Below are 16,291 nucleotides of genomic sequence, written 5' to 3' on the forward strand. Positions count from 1 at the left end.
GATTCTTAAAGGACTCCGTGACCTCAAGAATATGAACCACCCAGGGTCATCCATAAGGTCCCATCCAGTTCTATTTTTTCTCTCTGCTCTGACAGCCTCCTCAAAGCAGTGCCTCCTTTTGCACCTCAGTGACCTCAGTGAGTGAGGCCACTCATGGATTCCTAATGCTGGTCTTGTCTCCTAACCACACTGTGAGCACACCTCCATGCCTGTTTATTTGTCATCATGGCACCAGATGTCCGTGGAAGCTGGTGCATATGGCTGGTGCACACTGCTCTGGTCCTGACATTTTCTGGCAGGAGGCTCTTTCCATGTTCACCCAACGTCCCTCCTCCAGGAAGGCCTCTGTGTGTTTCAAAGCCCCATTCAATTATGACCTCTTCCAAGATAACTTCCAAGAAACAATGTCTCTCCCAACATGACCCAAACACATGTGTGCTCCTTTATTATACACAGCACCTCTCTCGGTCAGCTCCGCAGTACAGTCATCTCCCACTAGTGGCCAATAACAGGAATGATTTTCTTCATGTCTATCAGTGTTTCCTTACCCCCCACTCCTGATCCAGAGCTTAATAAGGTGGGTGCGGAAGCACTGTATGGGTCAACTGTTTCCCTGAGCTGCAGCAGAATCAAATCAGAACCAAGTCCCAGGACATGGGACCTACTGACTCCCACCAACAAGAGGCCCAGGCACCTGGGTCCACTCAGCTGTGAGACCGCGGAAGCGTGTCATGACACCCTGACTCCCCACAGCTCTGCCTGGGGGGCCAGTGAGGTGAGACATGGAGTCCTGGGGAGGTCAGCAAGCATGGAGGAGAGTTCATGCCACCTGACACAGAGGGGAGACGAGAGAGCCAGAGGCTTACTCACCCTCCCATACTGGGACACAGTGGTTTGGTCCAAAGAATACAGGAAGGAAGAGAGGAGGGAAAGGAGGGAGTCAGAGAGGAGAGAGAAGGGAAAAGGATGGGGGTGCTGAGGGCACCATCAGCTCATATCCTGCTCTCTCAACTCTCTCCTTAACTGTCTCTTCCCCCTCGCAAACCCAGCCCTGGGGTTAGGTCCTCCCTGCAAGAGAGCAGTGAAAGAGGGCAGAGGACAAACTGGTCTGTTCTGATCCTGCTTTTTCCTGGCATCAAAGCCTTCCAGCAGCTTCCAGGCACTCTCAAAAGAACCCAACAAGCTCACCAAGAACCCCAAGGCCTGTATCATCTGGGTCTTTCTCTCATCTGATTTTCTCCCCATCTCCTTCCTATCCCTGTGGCTTTCATTGCACGGGTCTGCTTGCTAGTCCAGGAACCCCAGGTCTCAGGATCTTACTGTATATACTTTGTCATTTCATTCAGGTGTGTGCCCCACTGTCACCTCCTCAGGGTCGCCCTATATAAAATAGCACATTGGTTGCCCTATGCAACTCACTATGCCTCTGCCCTAGTTCCTCACAGGACCTATCGCTACCTGACCTTTTATTCTATATTTATTCAGTTGTTGTTAATCCCCCTGCTCTGTATCTCCCAGCAACTAGTATCTCCTTCCCAAGGTCACTGGCATCCTGCCACCCCACAGAACATTTCTACCTCTAACTTCACAAGTATCTGCTATTCACCTTCCAGTCTAATCCTGGCAGGGAACACTCTTCCACTCGGAGAGTTTGATGAGCTGGAATCAGTGGACCCTGGGACCAAAGGGACCCCTTCTTGCCTACTTATTGATTGGTTCCCTTGCCAGGAGAGAGTTAGCTAAACCCCATGGTTGGAAGGTCGACATGCAGGCCAGGGGAATCCCATTAGTGAGAATCCCACCTTCCAACTGGTCCAGCAGTGTCAGCCACTAAGCAGAGACGCCCAACTGCAACATCACATGGGACCATTCCCACAGGCTGCTCCTGGGAGGTGATGCAGTCACTTCAAGGACCCTGTCTGTGTTCTACACAAAACAGCATGAACTCCAAGGAAGAGTATATAAACCTGTCAGGCTGGCCTTTCCCAATCAATGGGTCTTGTTGGTTGCTAAGAGGCTCACCAAACACGGACACTGTCTCTAGGTCTTGAAGTCAGAGAGATGTAAATTCTGCAGTGACACAAGTTCCAGAAGGAATGTGACACCAACGCGTTGGATTAAATGAGGGTGTGAGGGGAGATGGAGTCTGTTCCACCTTCTCCTGACCCTCCCCTTTCTGCAGACAAAGTCTTTCAGCCTTGTGGTCCTTCAGTGACACCAGTGTGGGCAGTTTTGACTAGGCTCCTAGGAGTATGTTTAGTGTCACAGAAAAATGTTGAGAAGGGAGAAAAGAAGACAGAACTCTGTGGCTAAAGTCAGGTTTTGTTTATGCGGACACAGATGTCTCTGAAAAAGTCCTTCAGGGAGCCGTTTTACAGAGGGAAGTAAGTCAGAAAGAGAAAAACAATTATTTTATATTAATGCATATATATGGAATCTAGAAAAATGGTACTGATGAACCTATTTGCAGGGCAGTAATAGAGACAGAGATGTAGAAAATGGTCTTGTGTACATGGATGGTGGGGGCAAGAACAGGGTGAAATAAACTGAGAGAATATAATTTTAAATATATACATTACCTGGAGTAGGAAATGGCAACCCACTCTAGTATTCTTGCCTGGGAAATCTTATGGACACAGGAGCCTGGAGGGACCCCTTTGTGTCCATGGGGTCACAAAGAGTCGGACACGACTAAGCATATACAACCAACCTCCTCCAACCATAATCATTACCGTGTGTAATACAGATAGCTAATGGGAAGCTGCTGTATACACAGGGAGCTCAACCTGGTGCTCTATGATGACCTAGAGGAGTGGGAATAGGGGTGGGGTGGGAGGGAGGCTCAAGAGGGAGGGGCTATATGTACACTTATGGCTGATTCACATTGTTGTTAGCAGAAGTCAACACATTGTAAAGCAATTATCCTCCAGTTTAAAAAAGTGTCTGTTGTGGCGAGCTAGGCCAGCACCAACATCCACAGAGCAGGGAGATGAAGCAGCAGCCATCCTTCCAGGCATAAAGACCAGAATCCTGGTTTTCCAGCCTCCTCTAGAAACTGCCAACAGATTGCAACTTTTCCAACCTCCATCTGAGTCAGTCCTCCAGCCCTATCCTCCACTGAAAGCCACGGACACCTGAGCACCCACTTTCTTGGTTCACCCAGGACGATCACTCTGGGCCTTGCTCCTTCCTCTCCCTCTGTAGCTGGCCCCTTGCTCTGTGGGTGGCATCTCCATCTCTCCCTTTTGCTGATTGTTTTGCTGACTGGAGCCCTGCTGGCCTTACCTCTCTGTTTACCCAGGAAAGGAGGCCTGAGTCTGCCTCCCTGTGGCTGAGTGGGGGGAGCTTCAGCGAGGCTGCGTGCCCGCAGGTTGTCCCGCTACTGAGCATGCCAATGGAAAGAGGTAAGAATGCCCCTTTCTTTGCCTGACCCGGCCTCACTTTTCTGAGTCAGGTCTCGGCATGCATACGCTCTTCCTTTTCATCTTCTCTCCGGGACATTCAGTTTTCTGAGCAACTTTCTCATTCCCAGGAAAAGCTTCAAAAACTCTCCCTCTTATACTGAAGACAAGAGACTTGAGAGACATTATATCCAACTGCCATGTGTGGACTGCGTTTGGATCCTGATTTGAATTGAGTACAGCAGGAGAAGAGTGGGGGCAAGTCAGTTTGGCTTGTGCATACAGATGGCGATAAGTAATTATTCTTGATTTTGTCAGGTGCAATCGTGATGCAGTGGTCATGGTAAAAAGAAACGCCTTATAAGAGATTCCTGCTGGAGAATTTATGAGTTAAGTGAGTCTGAAGTTTGCTTTAAAATACTTTGAAGCTGGGTAATAGATATATGGAATTAACTCAGCCATTCTTAACACTTCCATGCAAGGTTTGAAAATCTCCCATGATGAAAAGCTAAAAACACAAACTCTCCTTCTTTTGAATCTCTATAATCTCCTTTGATTTCCATTTAACAGCTCTAGGTTCCAGACCACAATCTGAGCTCATCCCATCCCTCCAAGTTCTGCCTAGTACCTTCCCCACAAGGTTATAGAGGGAGGGGAGTGTTGGTGGAAGACACCTCCCACCCGCCGAGAATGTTTCTGCCCTCTGCCACCTCCTTTCGAGAATGTTAAGCGCTTTATTCATATCCAATTCTTTTGTGACCCTGTGGATTGTAGCCCACCCACGGGCCTCCTCTGTCCATGGGATTCTGCAGGCAAGAATACTGGAATGGGTTGCCATGCCCTCCTCCAGGGGATCTTCCCGACCCAGGGATCGAACCTTAATCTCTTATGTCTCCTGCATTGACAGGCGGGTTCTTCACCATGAGCGCCACCTGGGAAACCCCTGCCATCTCCTTACCTTTCCTCAGAATTCATCTCCCTACTGTTTTCCGGAATATTAGGTACCTGTTTTATTACTCACCACGGTCTTTCTCACTTGCAGTTGGTTGGGGCCCTACCTGTCCCAGACACTGAGTCTTTTATTCAAGGGTTGTCTTGCCCTTATCTGTCACCTCCCTCCAGAGCCAGGACATAATCAGTGTTTATTTATAGAACTGACTGTTTCCACTCCTCAAATATGCCCACTGCTGGATCTCCTCTCCAGGGCAAAGAATCTTCTCCACAGGCCAAGAGTTTTCACAGACAAAGGAGAAAAGGCCATTCAGTTCCACAGACGTGTACAGAGGCTGACAGCAGGCGTGACAGCTGAGCACACAGCCAGCTCTCCCTGGCATGGGACCACCGCGCTGCCTGGAGGAGTGATGTGGAGAGCCACCGCCTTCATAGTCACCTGGAGAGGTGGGTGGGTGGTGTGGGGAGAGGAGTTCATGGAGGAGACTCTGGCTTCTCCCACCATTATGACTCTGCTCCCTCCCTTCGCTACCATCATCCTGATTCTGCAGAAGCATGGATCACCATTACACCATCTCCACCCTTCCCAACACAAAGCTGGGTGACTGTGTGCCTCATGCATCTGCCCCAGAGCAGGACAGGCTGCTGCCTTCCCCAGGCGCCAACTCTCCAGCCTCTTGGGAACCACTGTTCAGGAAGATGTTACAGGCTCACCCTGCCCTCTCCGCGATGGCATCAGCAGAGAGCACAGAAGCTGACCTCTCATTCACAGCCTGGTGAATGAAAAGATCCTCTGTGATGGCACACAGGCTGGCCCACAGAGCGGCAACCCCCACCAGGCCTTTGTCTGTCTAGGTGCCAATGAAACACCCCATCCTGCCCCATCGACCCTGCTCTGCCCTGTTCTTGATGTCACTGTTAAAATGCCATCTGTGGGCATGTGGAGGGGAGTCAAGCAGGTCCTCTGGCTGGGCATTCCGCCGGCCTCCTTGGACTCCCCTTGGCATCAGGTTCTGCTGCCAAAGGGTGATGGGCGTTGGACTAGCCAGGGGGCAAGGGAAGGTCATGGTCCCCTCTGACTTCCCTGAAAGACTTGGAGGGCAGTTTTCAGTTCACTTCACTTTGTCTTGGGAAACTCTTAAATGAAAGAGTATGTTCATAAAACATCTAAATGACAAGCTATTACCCACGTTGGACATGAACATGGAGAGGACGACTGTGCTACAGTGAAGAAATCCACTTATGATTCCTTCTCCAGTCAGCTCCGGAGCTGAGTGGCCGGTAGACTATAGACAAACCCTGTCTTGTAAAATGTTGTAAAAGGAGCCTGTCAGATGGCTCACCTCTGAGCCATCCAGCACAGATAGCATGTAGCTGATGCTAGGATTCTAAAATAACCACTTCTCCCTCTCTTTTCCCAGTCTCCCTAATTCAAATCATCATCCACTGCTTACTCCTTTATTGCATTTTATTTCGACCCTCACAAGAAAGTTTGCCCTGAGTTGCTCAATCAGGGGCTTCCTTGCCTTAGGAAACCTGTTGACTTGGCCAAGTTAAAGAGTTAGTCACTCAGTCATGTCTGACCCTTTGTGCTCCCATGGACAATAGCCCACCAGACCCCTCTGTCCATGGGATTCTCCAGGCAAGAATATTAGGTAGCCATTCCCTTCTCCAGAGAATCTTCCCAACCCAGGGATCGAACCCAGGTCTTCTGCATTGTAGGTGGATTCTTTACCACCTGAGCCACCAGGAAAGCCCTTGACTTGGTTGACCTGGCCAAAGGGACCATTAATTTTTGCGGTGTCTTATGCCAAATGATTATATCCTGTCCTGTGACAGGGCAGAAAAGTTCTTGGAGAGATTGTAGGTGGGCTGTTTGTATCAATTCTTCCAGACAGGGCATAGGAAACAGGGCTTTGCCATCTTTCATTGATTCCAAGATACACATTTTTGGATCTCTGAAATCAGAACTTATCTCTCAAACAATGGCATCGTATCTTTACTGTGGGTCTGAAGTGAAGGCAGGTACTCCAGGAGATGACCACACTGCTTCTGCCAGCCATCAGCGCCACCCAGCCTCAGACTGTTTAACATTAGATTTTTTGCTTGAGGTTCTTTTGGATTCCACTAATTGTGTAAATGCAGAAAGGAGTCATGTCTGAATACCACCAGCCTGGGGCTCCTGTTCTCAGGGGAGGATTTTTCCACCCCCCTACCCAGCATCAGGGCCTCCCTGATGGTTCAGATGGTAAAAAATCCACCTGCAATGCGGGAGATCTGGGTTTAGTCCCTGGGTCGAGAAGATCTTTTAGAGAAGGGAATGGCTACCCACTCCAGTATTCTTGCCTGGTGAATTCCATGGACAGAGGAGCCTGGCGAGCTACAGTCCCTGGGGTTGCAAAGAGTCGGATGTGACTGAGCGACTGAGCGACCCAGTGTCAAGCCTGATGCACACATTCCCTTGCCTTCCCCTCCTACCTGGTGGCTTTATTTCTCACCTCCTCTCTCAATGAGGGTGTCCCAGCTTTGTATTTGGGGTTTTCTCTTGGACTTCCCATCTTGGGCTTCTTTTTAAATTTATTTTGGGGTCATAAAATAATGATGCATCTTACATTTGATGAAAATATGGTTTCTTCTACTTGATGAAAACTGTTTGTTACAAATATTATATATAATATTTGAAGCGATCCAGCATGCAATAGAAAAGGAGGTAGGATTTTAAAGACATGGTTTCATGGGATCATTCTAAACCACACCCCATCTGTGCTGTTCCCTGGGCAGCCCCACCCCTGCCAGGACATCGGGCTGCTGACTGCTGGGCACCCATTTCAGTCCCACGACCCTTGGGATGGAGACAGAGCTCTTCAGTACGGCAAAGCCCTGCTGGTCCTGCCTTCTTTCCAGCCACATCCACATCATACTCCTCTTCTCTTCCCTCCAGCTTTCTTTCTGCCTGAGCAATTTCAGCTCTCAGGCCCCCTCCCAGCACAGAGCCCTGGCATGACAGTTTTGTGGAGAAAACTACCTTCTTCCTGGTTTGCTTCGCTGATCTCAGCTCTAGAGTCACCACCTCAGGGACACCCTTTCTGACTAGGTCACCCCCCATTGCAGGCTCCTGCAGTGCTGCAATCTTCTCATAGCATCTGTCCCAGCTGCAGTTCTACCTCTGCAGAATGTTCTAGATCAACGTGGAGTCCTTCACTGCAAACTCCATGAAGGCACGAAACACACCTGTTTTCACTCAACATTGTATTCCTGGGGACAGGACAAGTGCCCAGCAGTTGACAGGTGTTGAACAATTCTTTGTAAGTGGATAGATGGATGTGTCTGGGTTGAACCTGCCCCACAGCAGAGCGAACCCCTGGGGCCTGGGGCAGCTAGGGGAAGGAAGCAGAAGACCCCATCGGAAGGCTTCTACTTTTGCCACTACTGTGACCTTGGGCAAATCACACCCTCTCTGTTTCCTCAGCACCAAATTCAGAATAACACCTACCCTTCCTCTCTGACAAGGGGGTTTGTGAGTCTGTGAAGGCACCTTGGAACGATACGATCTGTTCTGTCACCCCCAAGCCTCTAGCACGGCGCTGGGCCCACTCTCCACATTCTGCCTCTGTGAGCTGGTTAGCTGTCTCCTCCTCTGAGAAGAGGGAGATGAGATGATCCAGTCTTTAGGGAGGGGCGCACACAGCCTGCGGTCGGGAAGGGACCACTGGGCCTCATGTTTCCCAGTCTTAATGTCCACCCTCTTCAGACCTTAGGGACATGAGAAAAGGGTCTTCATTCCCAACAGAAGGTTGGAGCCCTGAGCCACAGGAGGGAAGGTGGAGAAGGGCAAGAAGCTGCTCCTTCCCTCCTATTCCACAGGCTGATCTTCAGACAGGGAAGGGCTGGATGGGAACAATAAACTGCCTGCCTTCTAGAGACACACGTCTTAGGACAGTCAGTTGGAGGTTATGAGGCTTCCACATTACCTGGCAAAATATATGAAGTTGCTTATTTTACCTCTTGGATCTGAACTTTGATATTAAAGTGCATTTTTACATCAAAAGCTATCTGTTCCTATATAACTCATCTTAGACTCAGGCATTCTGGATTTGTGTTTCATCTGTATCAGCTAGCTGTGAATGATCCTGAGTAAGTCATTTCCCCTGGAGGTCAGTTTCCTCATCAGTTACATGGAAATAACAGTAACAACAACAATAATACCACCTACCTTCCTGTCTCACAGAGTTTTTTTTTAAGGATCACAAACACAAATGCTTGGTAAGTTAATTGTCAATGTAAATGAAAAGTAATCTTTTCTCTGTGAATTTAAAATTCTGCCATCAGCAGCAGGAAAGCAACAAGCTGACTGACTATTAGCCCTAGTTAACTCAAATGGTACCCAAGACCTGCAGTCCATAAAGCGGGAAGTGAGATGTGAACAAGTCCATTATCACAAATCAGTTACTAAGTGTCTCCCCAGGACCAGCTGTCTCCCTCTGGAGAAGGGAATGCTGAGGGGTATTCAACAACAATTGTTTTAACAGTCTGGCTGCCTGGCCAGTCACCCTCCCAACAAACCAGGCAGGTGAGAGGAGGCACAGAATGGACAACTAGCTAGTCCCTCCACGGTTCTGGATTCTGGGAGGAGGTGGAAGGCTATGCTACAGACACACACCCCTGCAGAATTTGAGTCGATGCCTGGCGGGGCAGTTGGGAGCAGGCTTCAGCAAACCATCCAGGATGCATTAGTGACCCGAGGCTGGTGCTCAGAGCTTCAAGCCGGCCAAGACTTCCTCACTGCATGATCTGTTGAGCAGCTCCCCAAGGGACTCACTGGTGTCCCGACAGAACACGGAACCTGGGCTGTCCACACTCCCGCTCTCCAGCTGGAAGCCGCCCACCAGTTCCTGGAGCCACTGGAGGTCTGTTGAGAGCTCTTGCCTCAGGGTCTCAAACTGCGTCTGCAGGTGGTCCAGCTTCCTGGCTGCGGCCCCGAGGCGGGACCGTGTGGCCCGGATGTCCTCTCGTAGGAGCTTCTTCGAGGACTTCACCTTGCGGAACTCGTACCTGAGCTGAGACAGGTCGTGCCGGGCTCTCTCGCTCTCCTCCCGGTACCAAGCCTCCTTCTCATTGTAGATGGAGATCAGGGTCTCCACATCGTCCTGGATGGTGTCATGGGCCCCTGTCAGGGCCCGGCAGCCCTGCTCCACCTGAGCCATGTCCTCGACTACACGGGCAAAGCGCTCGAAGTTGACATAGGTGTTGTTGGGGGGCATGCTTGAGTGGCATTTGAGGGTGTACTCTCTCAGGCGCTTAGTCTTCAGCTGGTTGGGCTCTGCCTTGTGCTGTTCTGGGGCTCTGATCTCTCCTTTGGACTGGTGGGTGTTTAGATAGAAGGGCCAGAGTTAATCTGACGTCTGCTCCAAGGTGCAGGAGGAAGGCACTCGAGCTGTCTCTGCATTCACCACATGCGCCAGGCCACGGGAGGACCAGGGCGGGATGAGTACCCCCACAGACCATCAGAAAGGTCGAGGAGGATGGGGTGCTGCCTGCACACACATTTCAGGGCAGGGTGGTCCATGGTCATTAGAGAGGGTCTCTGCACGCATAGCATTTAAGGGTACTCTCACAGTCAAGCAGGTTACAGCCAGGATTCTGCAAGCATCCATTCCAGAGCAGAAGCGTGCAAGGCCATGGCCAATGGGGGAAGCTGGGGCTTCTCTCCATCAGGGCCTGTGGGCTCCCTGGGCCTCAGCAACACTTAACATGCTGAGCAAAGAGGCAGCATACCAGACTCCCCAGCTCTGCACTCAAACCTAGAAGGCCCTCAGCCTTCCCCTTCCTCCACTGAGTCAATGAACCCGGCCTTCTCCAGGGCACTCCAGTCCTCTCTGCTCTCCCATCTCCTGTGGACCTCTGCCCATTCTCATCTGCACTCTCAGATCACCCTCGCCCCTCTCCCACTTAACAATTTCAGTGAAAGGGAGGTCTGCTGACGTTCCTGGAAGGGCACATCTCATCCATCAGCAGAACCAGGGTCAGAATCCTGCTCCCCTGATTCCCATCCTGCCAAAGCGCTTATCACCTGCACTTTACTGAGACCAGTCTGAACACCCAGCAGCCAGAAGCCCAGTTACGAAGTGGGTTAGGCAGGAAGTCACTTTTGTGCCCCACTCTCCCCAGAGAGAACAGAACTACCCTGAGGGGTGACTGCCTCTCCCCCAGCAGGCCTCCAGCTGGGCGGCCCATTCCCTGAGGTCACCAGGTGCCTAAGGAAGCCACTGACTGGTTTGAGTCATCCTTAACTCAGAGCTTTGAAAGTCAGAAACAAGGAGCCCTGGTTACAAATCTGAGGTTTTCAACTGTCGCTGATCCCTCGCTATAGCTGAGGAGTCCTGATTTCTTTTTTGAGAATAACTGTGACGTGTCTTCTGACAGGGGCTTCCCAGGTGGTGCCAGTGGTACAGAACCCGTCTGCCAATGCAGGAGATGTAACAGACTCAGGTTCTATCTCTGGGTCAGGAAATCCCCTGGAGGAGGGCATGGCAACCCACTCCAGTTTTCTTGCCTGGATAATCCCACGGGCAGAGAAGCCTGGCAGGCTACAGTCCACAGGGTTGCAAAGAGTTGGACACAATTAAAGCGACTTAGCACGCACACGAGTCTTCTGACAAAGAACAGTTTTGTAAGATCACCCAAAGAGCAAAGATTTCAATTGAGGTTTGTGAAAGTTTCTTTTCATAAGTTGCCTGAACATATGACATAGAAACTTAAACTCGCAGACCTATTTGAACAAGCCCAGACCCTTGGAGACCCGCAACTAGCTTTCATCTGTGCTTAGTAGTCAGTATTTCAAGCAAAGGTCTTGCCACAGGTCCCCTGCATTTGGCCCAGGCATCCCTGGCGACAAAGCAGGAATCTGCTTGCTGAAACTCATCACCATGTGCTTACCGTGATCCAGGGGTGACTGAGAGCCTCTTGGATCGTGAGCCGCTTCCTAAATGAAGATCAGAAAACAGTGATGATCCATGAGAAGCTGAGAGCAGGAGTCTCCATTCTCACTCTTCTCAGACCTGCTTTTTGGCATCCTTCAACCACTGCCATCAAACTAGAATCATAAGGAATGCAGAGGTGGATGGGGGACTGGCTACATCTCCTGCACACTAGAGAAAGCAGTCCAGGCAGACCTCTCAATAAAATGATCTTATATAAACCCTCATCTTTGATTCCAGGTTTGCAGGGCCCAACCCCACACTATTGGAGAGTCTTAAATGCTCTCCATTGTGAAAACTCTGGTCTCTGTTTTCCTGTTTGCCTTCCAGATCTCTTCTCTGCCCTTCCCTGCCCTGTACCCAGGTGGGGCAATCCCTCCTACCATTGCCCTTCAACAGCGAAACCAGGCACTGCTCTTTAGAGGACCCCACTCTATGTCTCTCTGAAGTCTACGGGATCAAGAGGACATGGCCTTCCAGAATGTGAGGACCTTGCCCCCACCTCAGCTCATCCATCCTCTGGGCACCAGCACCCTCCAACTCCCTGCCCATTTCCTTTGATCACACACCCATGGGGCTTACCCTGAGCCCTGAGGAAGGGGTGGCATTAGCAGGTCTCCTATTTTCCCACTGTTCTGACCCCTCTGGGCTGGACACCCTCCCCACTCCCATCCTGAATCGTCTTGAAAACCCTGCCCTTTTCCTTTAATGAATTCTAGTTCCAGGTACCTTTGAGACAAACTGCAAAAAATAAAGAGCTCTAAAAAAATCCAGGCTGACTTACACACACACACACACACACACACACACACGGTTATTTGCATTTCAGCAGGAAAAGAAATGAGAAAGACCTGAGTAAATAAGATGCAAGCCAAGTCTTGGCCAGTTCACACTCCTCAGCACCTGCCCAGATCAGACTGCAATGGTCGATGACAGCCTGTGGCAAAGCAGGGACAGGCTGGCATGCCTGTCAGAGAAGTGGCAGGAGAGAGTCAGGACCTGAGAAGCCAGTGCCCTTCTCTTCTCTGTCCTCTTACCGGGTCTCTTTAACCAGAAGCTTCCGAATGAAGTCCTTGGCCAGCTCGCTGGTCTGGCTGAAGAATTCCTCGTCAAAGTCGTAACTCACTGCTGTGATATTTGCCAGCGTTTCCTGCTTCGTGTCTCCCAGAAAGGGGGATGCTCCACTGAGGCTGGGCACAGAGAGGGAATGTGTGATTGTAGGAAAGGAGACAGAAGTGGGGGTGATGGATTCAGGGACCTGGACTCGTACGGGTGCATGGGGATAGGAGGCTCCCCGCAATCCTTTGGCGGAGGGGGGCGGGGCCAGTCAACAGCTTTTCAAATGAGTCCAACTCAATACACTTAATGGACTGCCTACTAAGGACCTGCAAGAGAGAACTGTGTCTTCAAGGGACTTGAAAGAGGAGGGGAGAGAAACAGAGACCTGCTCTTCATAATCTCCAGTAGAACGCAGAATAAAATAAATTACAAAGGGCTGGAGGAGCACAGGACAGAGAGGAGGCCCAGTGCAGGCCTCATGGAAGAGCTGACATTTGCATCAGTTTTGTCCTGAAGAATGAAGAGGTTGTCAGCAGTCAGAGAAGGAGATGGAAGGTCTTCTAGGCTAACGAGCATCCTGAGCAAAGCCTGACAAGTGCGGCAATAGATGGGCCATTAGGGGCTAGAGGGGTGTATGAGGTTCCCTGCAGGGTTTGTCAAGAAGGTGTCATTCAGGAACTTCCATGGTGGTCCAGTGGCTAAGATTCTGTGCTCCCAATGAAAGGGGCCTGGGTTGAACCCCTGGTCAGGGAACTAGATCCCACATGCTGCAACTAAGAGTTCCCATGCTGCAGCTAAAAATCCCACAACAGATGGAAAATCCTGTGTGCCGAAACTAAGACCTGGTGCAGCCAAATAAATAAATATATATATATATTTTTAATGTGCCATTCAAACAGTGACTCCTGAATCTACTGTCTCCTGCCTAATATTCAAAATATGCCATTGTCCCAGAAGTCCTTGGGCCCTACCCTCCCTCCTGTTTTCTATAGAATCACATCTAAACTTCTCAGCAAGGCATCAAAAGTTGGTCCCCACCACACATTCTGTATTTTCACTGCACTTATCACACTTGCTGTCCCCTTCCTCAGTCAGGATGGCACTTCCTTTCCTTTCCACCAGGAATGTTCATCTCATTCCTTCCAGCCCAGTTCAAATCAATCTCTCTTTCCTGTCTCCCTCTCTTGCTCCCTCTCTCCCACTAAACTTTCTGCAGTCCCAGCAAACCAGTGGCTCTCCCATTTGTCTCACAAAGCCATGTTCATACCTAAAGCACAACCTTGGTCCCACTGGGTGAGAGTTAGCAGTCTGGTGTCTCCCTCCCACAAAAGAAGTTTCAGGCAAGCAGGATAGACTCTCCATTTAGTACCCTGAGTGCCTGGCACGGTGTTCACCGAGGATCAGGCAGTCAATAAACTGTATGGAATTCAGTGAGCTACAGGAAGATTGTGTGCCCTGGAGATGCTGGAATTCCTCACTATTTCAACAGGGAAGTCACAGTTCTGAAGATATCAAGGTGTTAAGAGCCCATGTCTGAATATCCTGGCTCTAATCTGGAATTATGCAGCAATGCATCAAATTCTCTCTGCATCAAAATCCTCTATGGCTTTTAAAAAATACAAATGCCCAGATCTTACTCCTAGTGATTCTGATTTCATAGATTTGGAGTGGGGCCTGGGCCTTAGCAGATATTAAAAGGTCTGATGTGAAGAAAAAGAAAAAAAAAGGTCTGACATGCTGCCTGGGTTGACACCCTCTGTTGCAACTCAGGGGGCAGAAGTGGGGCGGCGGGGGGGGGGGGGGGCGGGCAGCGGGGAGGCAGCATCCACCACATTGAGCAGAGCTCCCAGTCCAAGAGGAGTCAGAGGGAGGGATTACAGGGGTGTTGAGAGAGCTGAGTGTTGGCCTCCCCATCCTTCATCCCCTCTGGCTGTGGGCTGCCTCTTACCCAGAGTGCCATAAAAACAGCGTTTTCTAGGAGTGCTGTGAGCGGAAACAGTTGGGAAGTACTGATGTAAAGAACACCAACTAATCAGCCACGTCTGTGTCTGAGCAGTGCTAGGAAGTTTGCATGTCGGCTTATTTAATCCTCAACATACCCGTGGCAGGAAGTTTATGATTCCTATTTTTCTGATGAGAAAAACAAGCCCAGAGGTTGTCTTTCTGCCCTAGGCCATAGAGGTGGAAAGTGACAGTTTCGCTACACAATGTAGGAAATCTATGCTTAAGCACTTAATACTTCAGAGTCAAGAAAGAGAGACTCTGGGGAAAAGAGAAGAGACAGCATGTGAGAGGAAAAGGGGTTCTGGGGAAGGGAGAGGAAAGGCAGAGAAAGACAAGGCAGGATCAGGAAGGGCATGGTGACTTGAGGGCTGTCCCAGGTTTCTGAGTGAAAACTGACATTCTCACCGGAAACCTGGGTCCGGGTGAGACCACACTGTGGATCCCGGCCACAGGAGGGATGCAAGCACAAGCAGTGCAGAATGGAGGGCTGCAGGCTGCTCTCCCCGGTTCCTGCCCAACCCCAAGGCCAGGCTCACATTACGAAATCGAGCTGAGAGCACTTAGCCTCAGGTTGGCTGTGTGGATCTAACTCATCTGGTCATGGTGGGTGCTCAGGAAATGTCAGTCTGTCTGTCTGCCTGCCTGCCCCTCTCTGATTCCTCCTGCTCCCCCCGGATCTGAGCTGGGTCAGGGCCCCGGGATCAGTCATACTCACAGGATGTAGGTGATGACACCGATGCTCCTGCAAAACAAAGAACAGTCAAGTCAGGGCCACCTGGCTGTCCTCCCAGACCAGCAAGCGGCTCCCCGTATGGCTCTGAGGGCCCCGTCACGGCAGTCCCCGCACGCTGCCTCAAGCCCCACACTCCTCCCCACCCCACACTTCAGCAGCAGCCTGGGACTTGCTCAGAGTCAACCAGCTCTGGACGTTGAGTCCAAGGACCCACTTACATCTGTGATGACCACCTCTGAGCCTCTTTCTCCTCATAAAATGAGGATAATGATAACTATCTTACAGGACCACTGGGAGGATTTTAGAAAACCAAGTGATCAAGGTGCTCAGCCAACTGTATAGCACAGTTGACATGACACGAGCCCCATCTGTGCAGAGTCAATCACTGTGGTGTGCCCCAGCCCAGCACAGTAGCTGGGATACATGAGGCCCCCAGTGATCACATGGTTGACCAACAGAACGAATTATTGTCACTAGTATCTTTATCATGGCCATGGCAGTCTCAGGGTGAGCCTCTACCTCTAGCTTCCAGCCCCTTGTTCTCTGCCTTGGCCATGTGCTAACTGGCCACATGCCAGCACCCTAGGAGCAGCCAGAGGCTCTTAAAGGTGAGTGTGGAGGAAGAGGTTTTCATCCAGGGGGGATGTCAGCCAGAGCCAGGATCTGGGGCCACCTGGGTGGCCTGTCCCACTTACCACATGTCAGCCTCCAGTCCCAGGGGCTCATAGTTCACAATTTCTGGAGCTGAAAGAAGCCATGTTGAAGAGTCAGCAGGAGTAAGAAAAGGAGAAGAGATGATCTTAAGGAATTTTAGGGGATTAGATGCCAAATGTCTCCATCCTAAACCCTCCCTAAGGAAAATTAGAGAGGCAGATGGAGATAACCTGGGTCTAAGGATTCTGAGGGAGGAAGTTGCCTGTTATTCTGATAGTGAGGAAGCCAGAAAGCACAAGGGGACTCCTGGAAAAGGAAGAGGAGGGTGGGGAGAGGAGGGTGCAGGAGGGGACAGTGGGGCCCACGACAAAGACTGCTTTAGAACTCTCAGCTGGAAACCAGTCAGGCCAGTGCTGGAAGGTGATGGTGGAGAAAAAGAGGCAGACAGAGAATCCACACTCTTCTGAGGGTGTCTAAAGAGGGCACCTCCCACCTGAGCAGGGGCAGGAGGA

The 16,291-nt window shown here is 50.6% G+C and overlaps 1 protein-coding gene across 5 annotated transcripts in view; it reads right to left on the reverse strand.

Annotated features, from left to right (window-relative positions):
* Positions 1-16,291, reverse strand: part of LOC133066343 (death-associated protein kinase 2) — a 140,237-nt gene that overhangs the window by 5,593 nt on the left and 118,353 nt on the right. For 4 of the 5 annotated variants that reach the window (XM_061157331.1, XM_061157329.1, XM_061157330.1 and 1 more), the window contains 4 exons: positions 15,821-15,869; positions 15,108-15,134; positions 12,367-12,519; positions 11,289-11,334 (listed from right to left, as the gene is read on the reverse strand). In XM_061157331.1, the coding sequence (XP_061013314.1) occupies positions 11,289-11,334; positions 12,367-12,519; positions 15,108-15,134; positions 15,821-15,869 (275 nt within the window). Of the gene's footprint in view, positions 1-9,103; positions 9,713-11,288; positions 11,335-12,366; positions 12,520-15,107; positions 15,135-15,820; positions 15,870-16,291 lie in introns of those variants that run through there. The other variant, XM_061157333.1, reaches the window with a different exon arrangement.

Source organism: Dama dama, chromosome 12 (genome assembly GCF_033118175.1).
Source record: "Dama dama isolate Ldn47 chromosome 12, ASM3311817v1, whole genome shotgun sequence".
NCBI classification, from domain to species: Eukaryota; Metazoa; Chordata; class Mammalia; order Artiodactyla; family Cervidae; genus Dama; species Dama dama.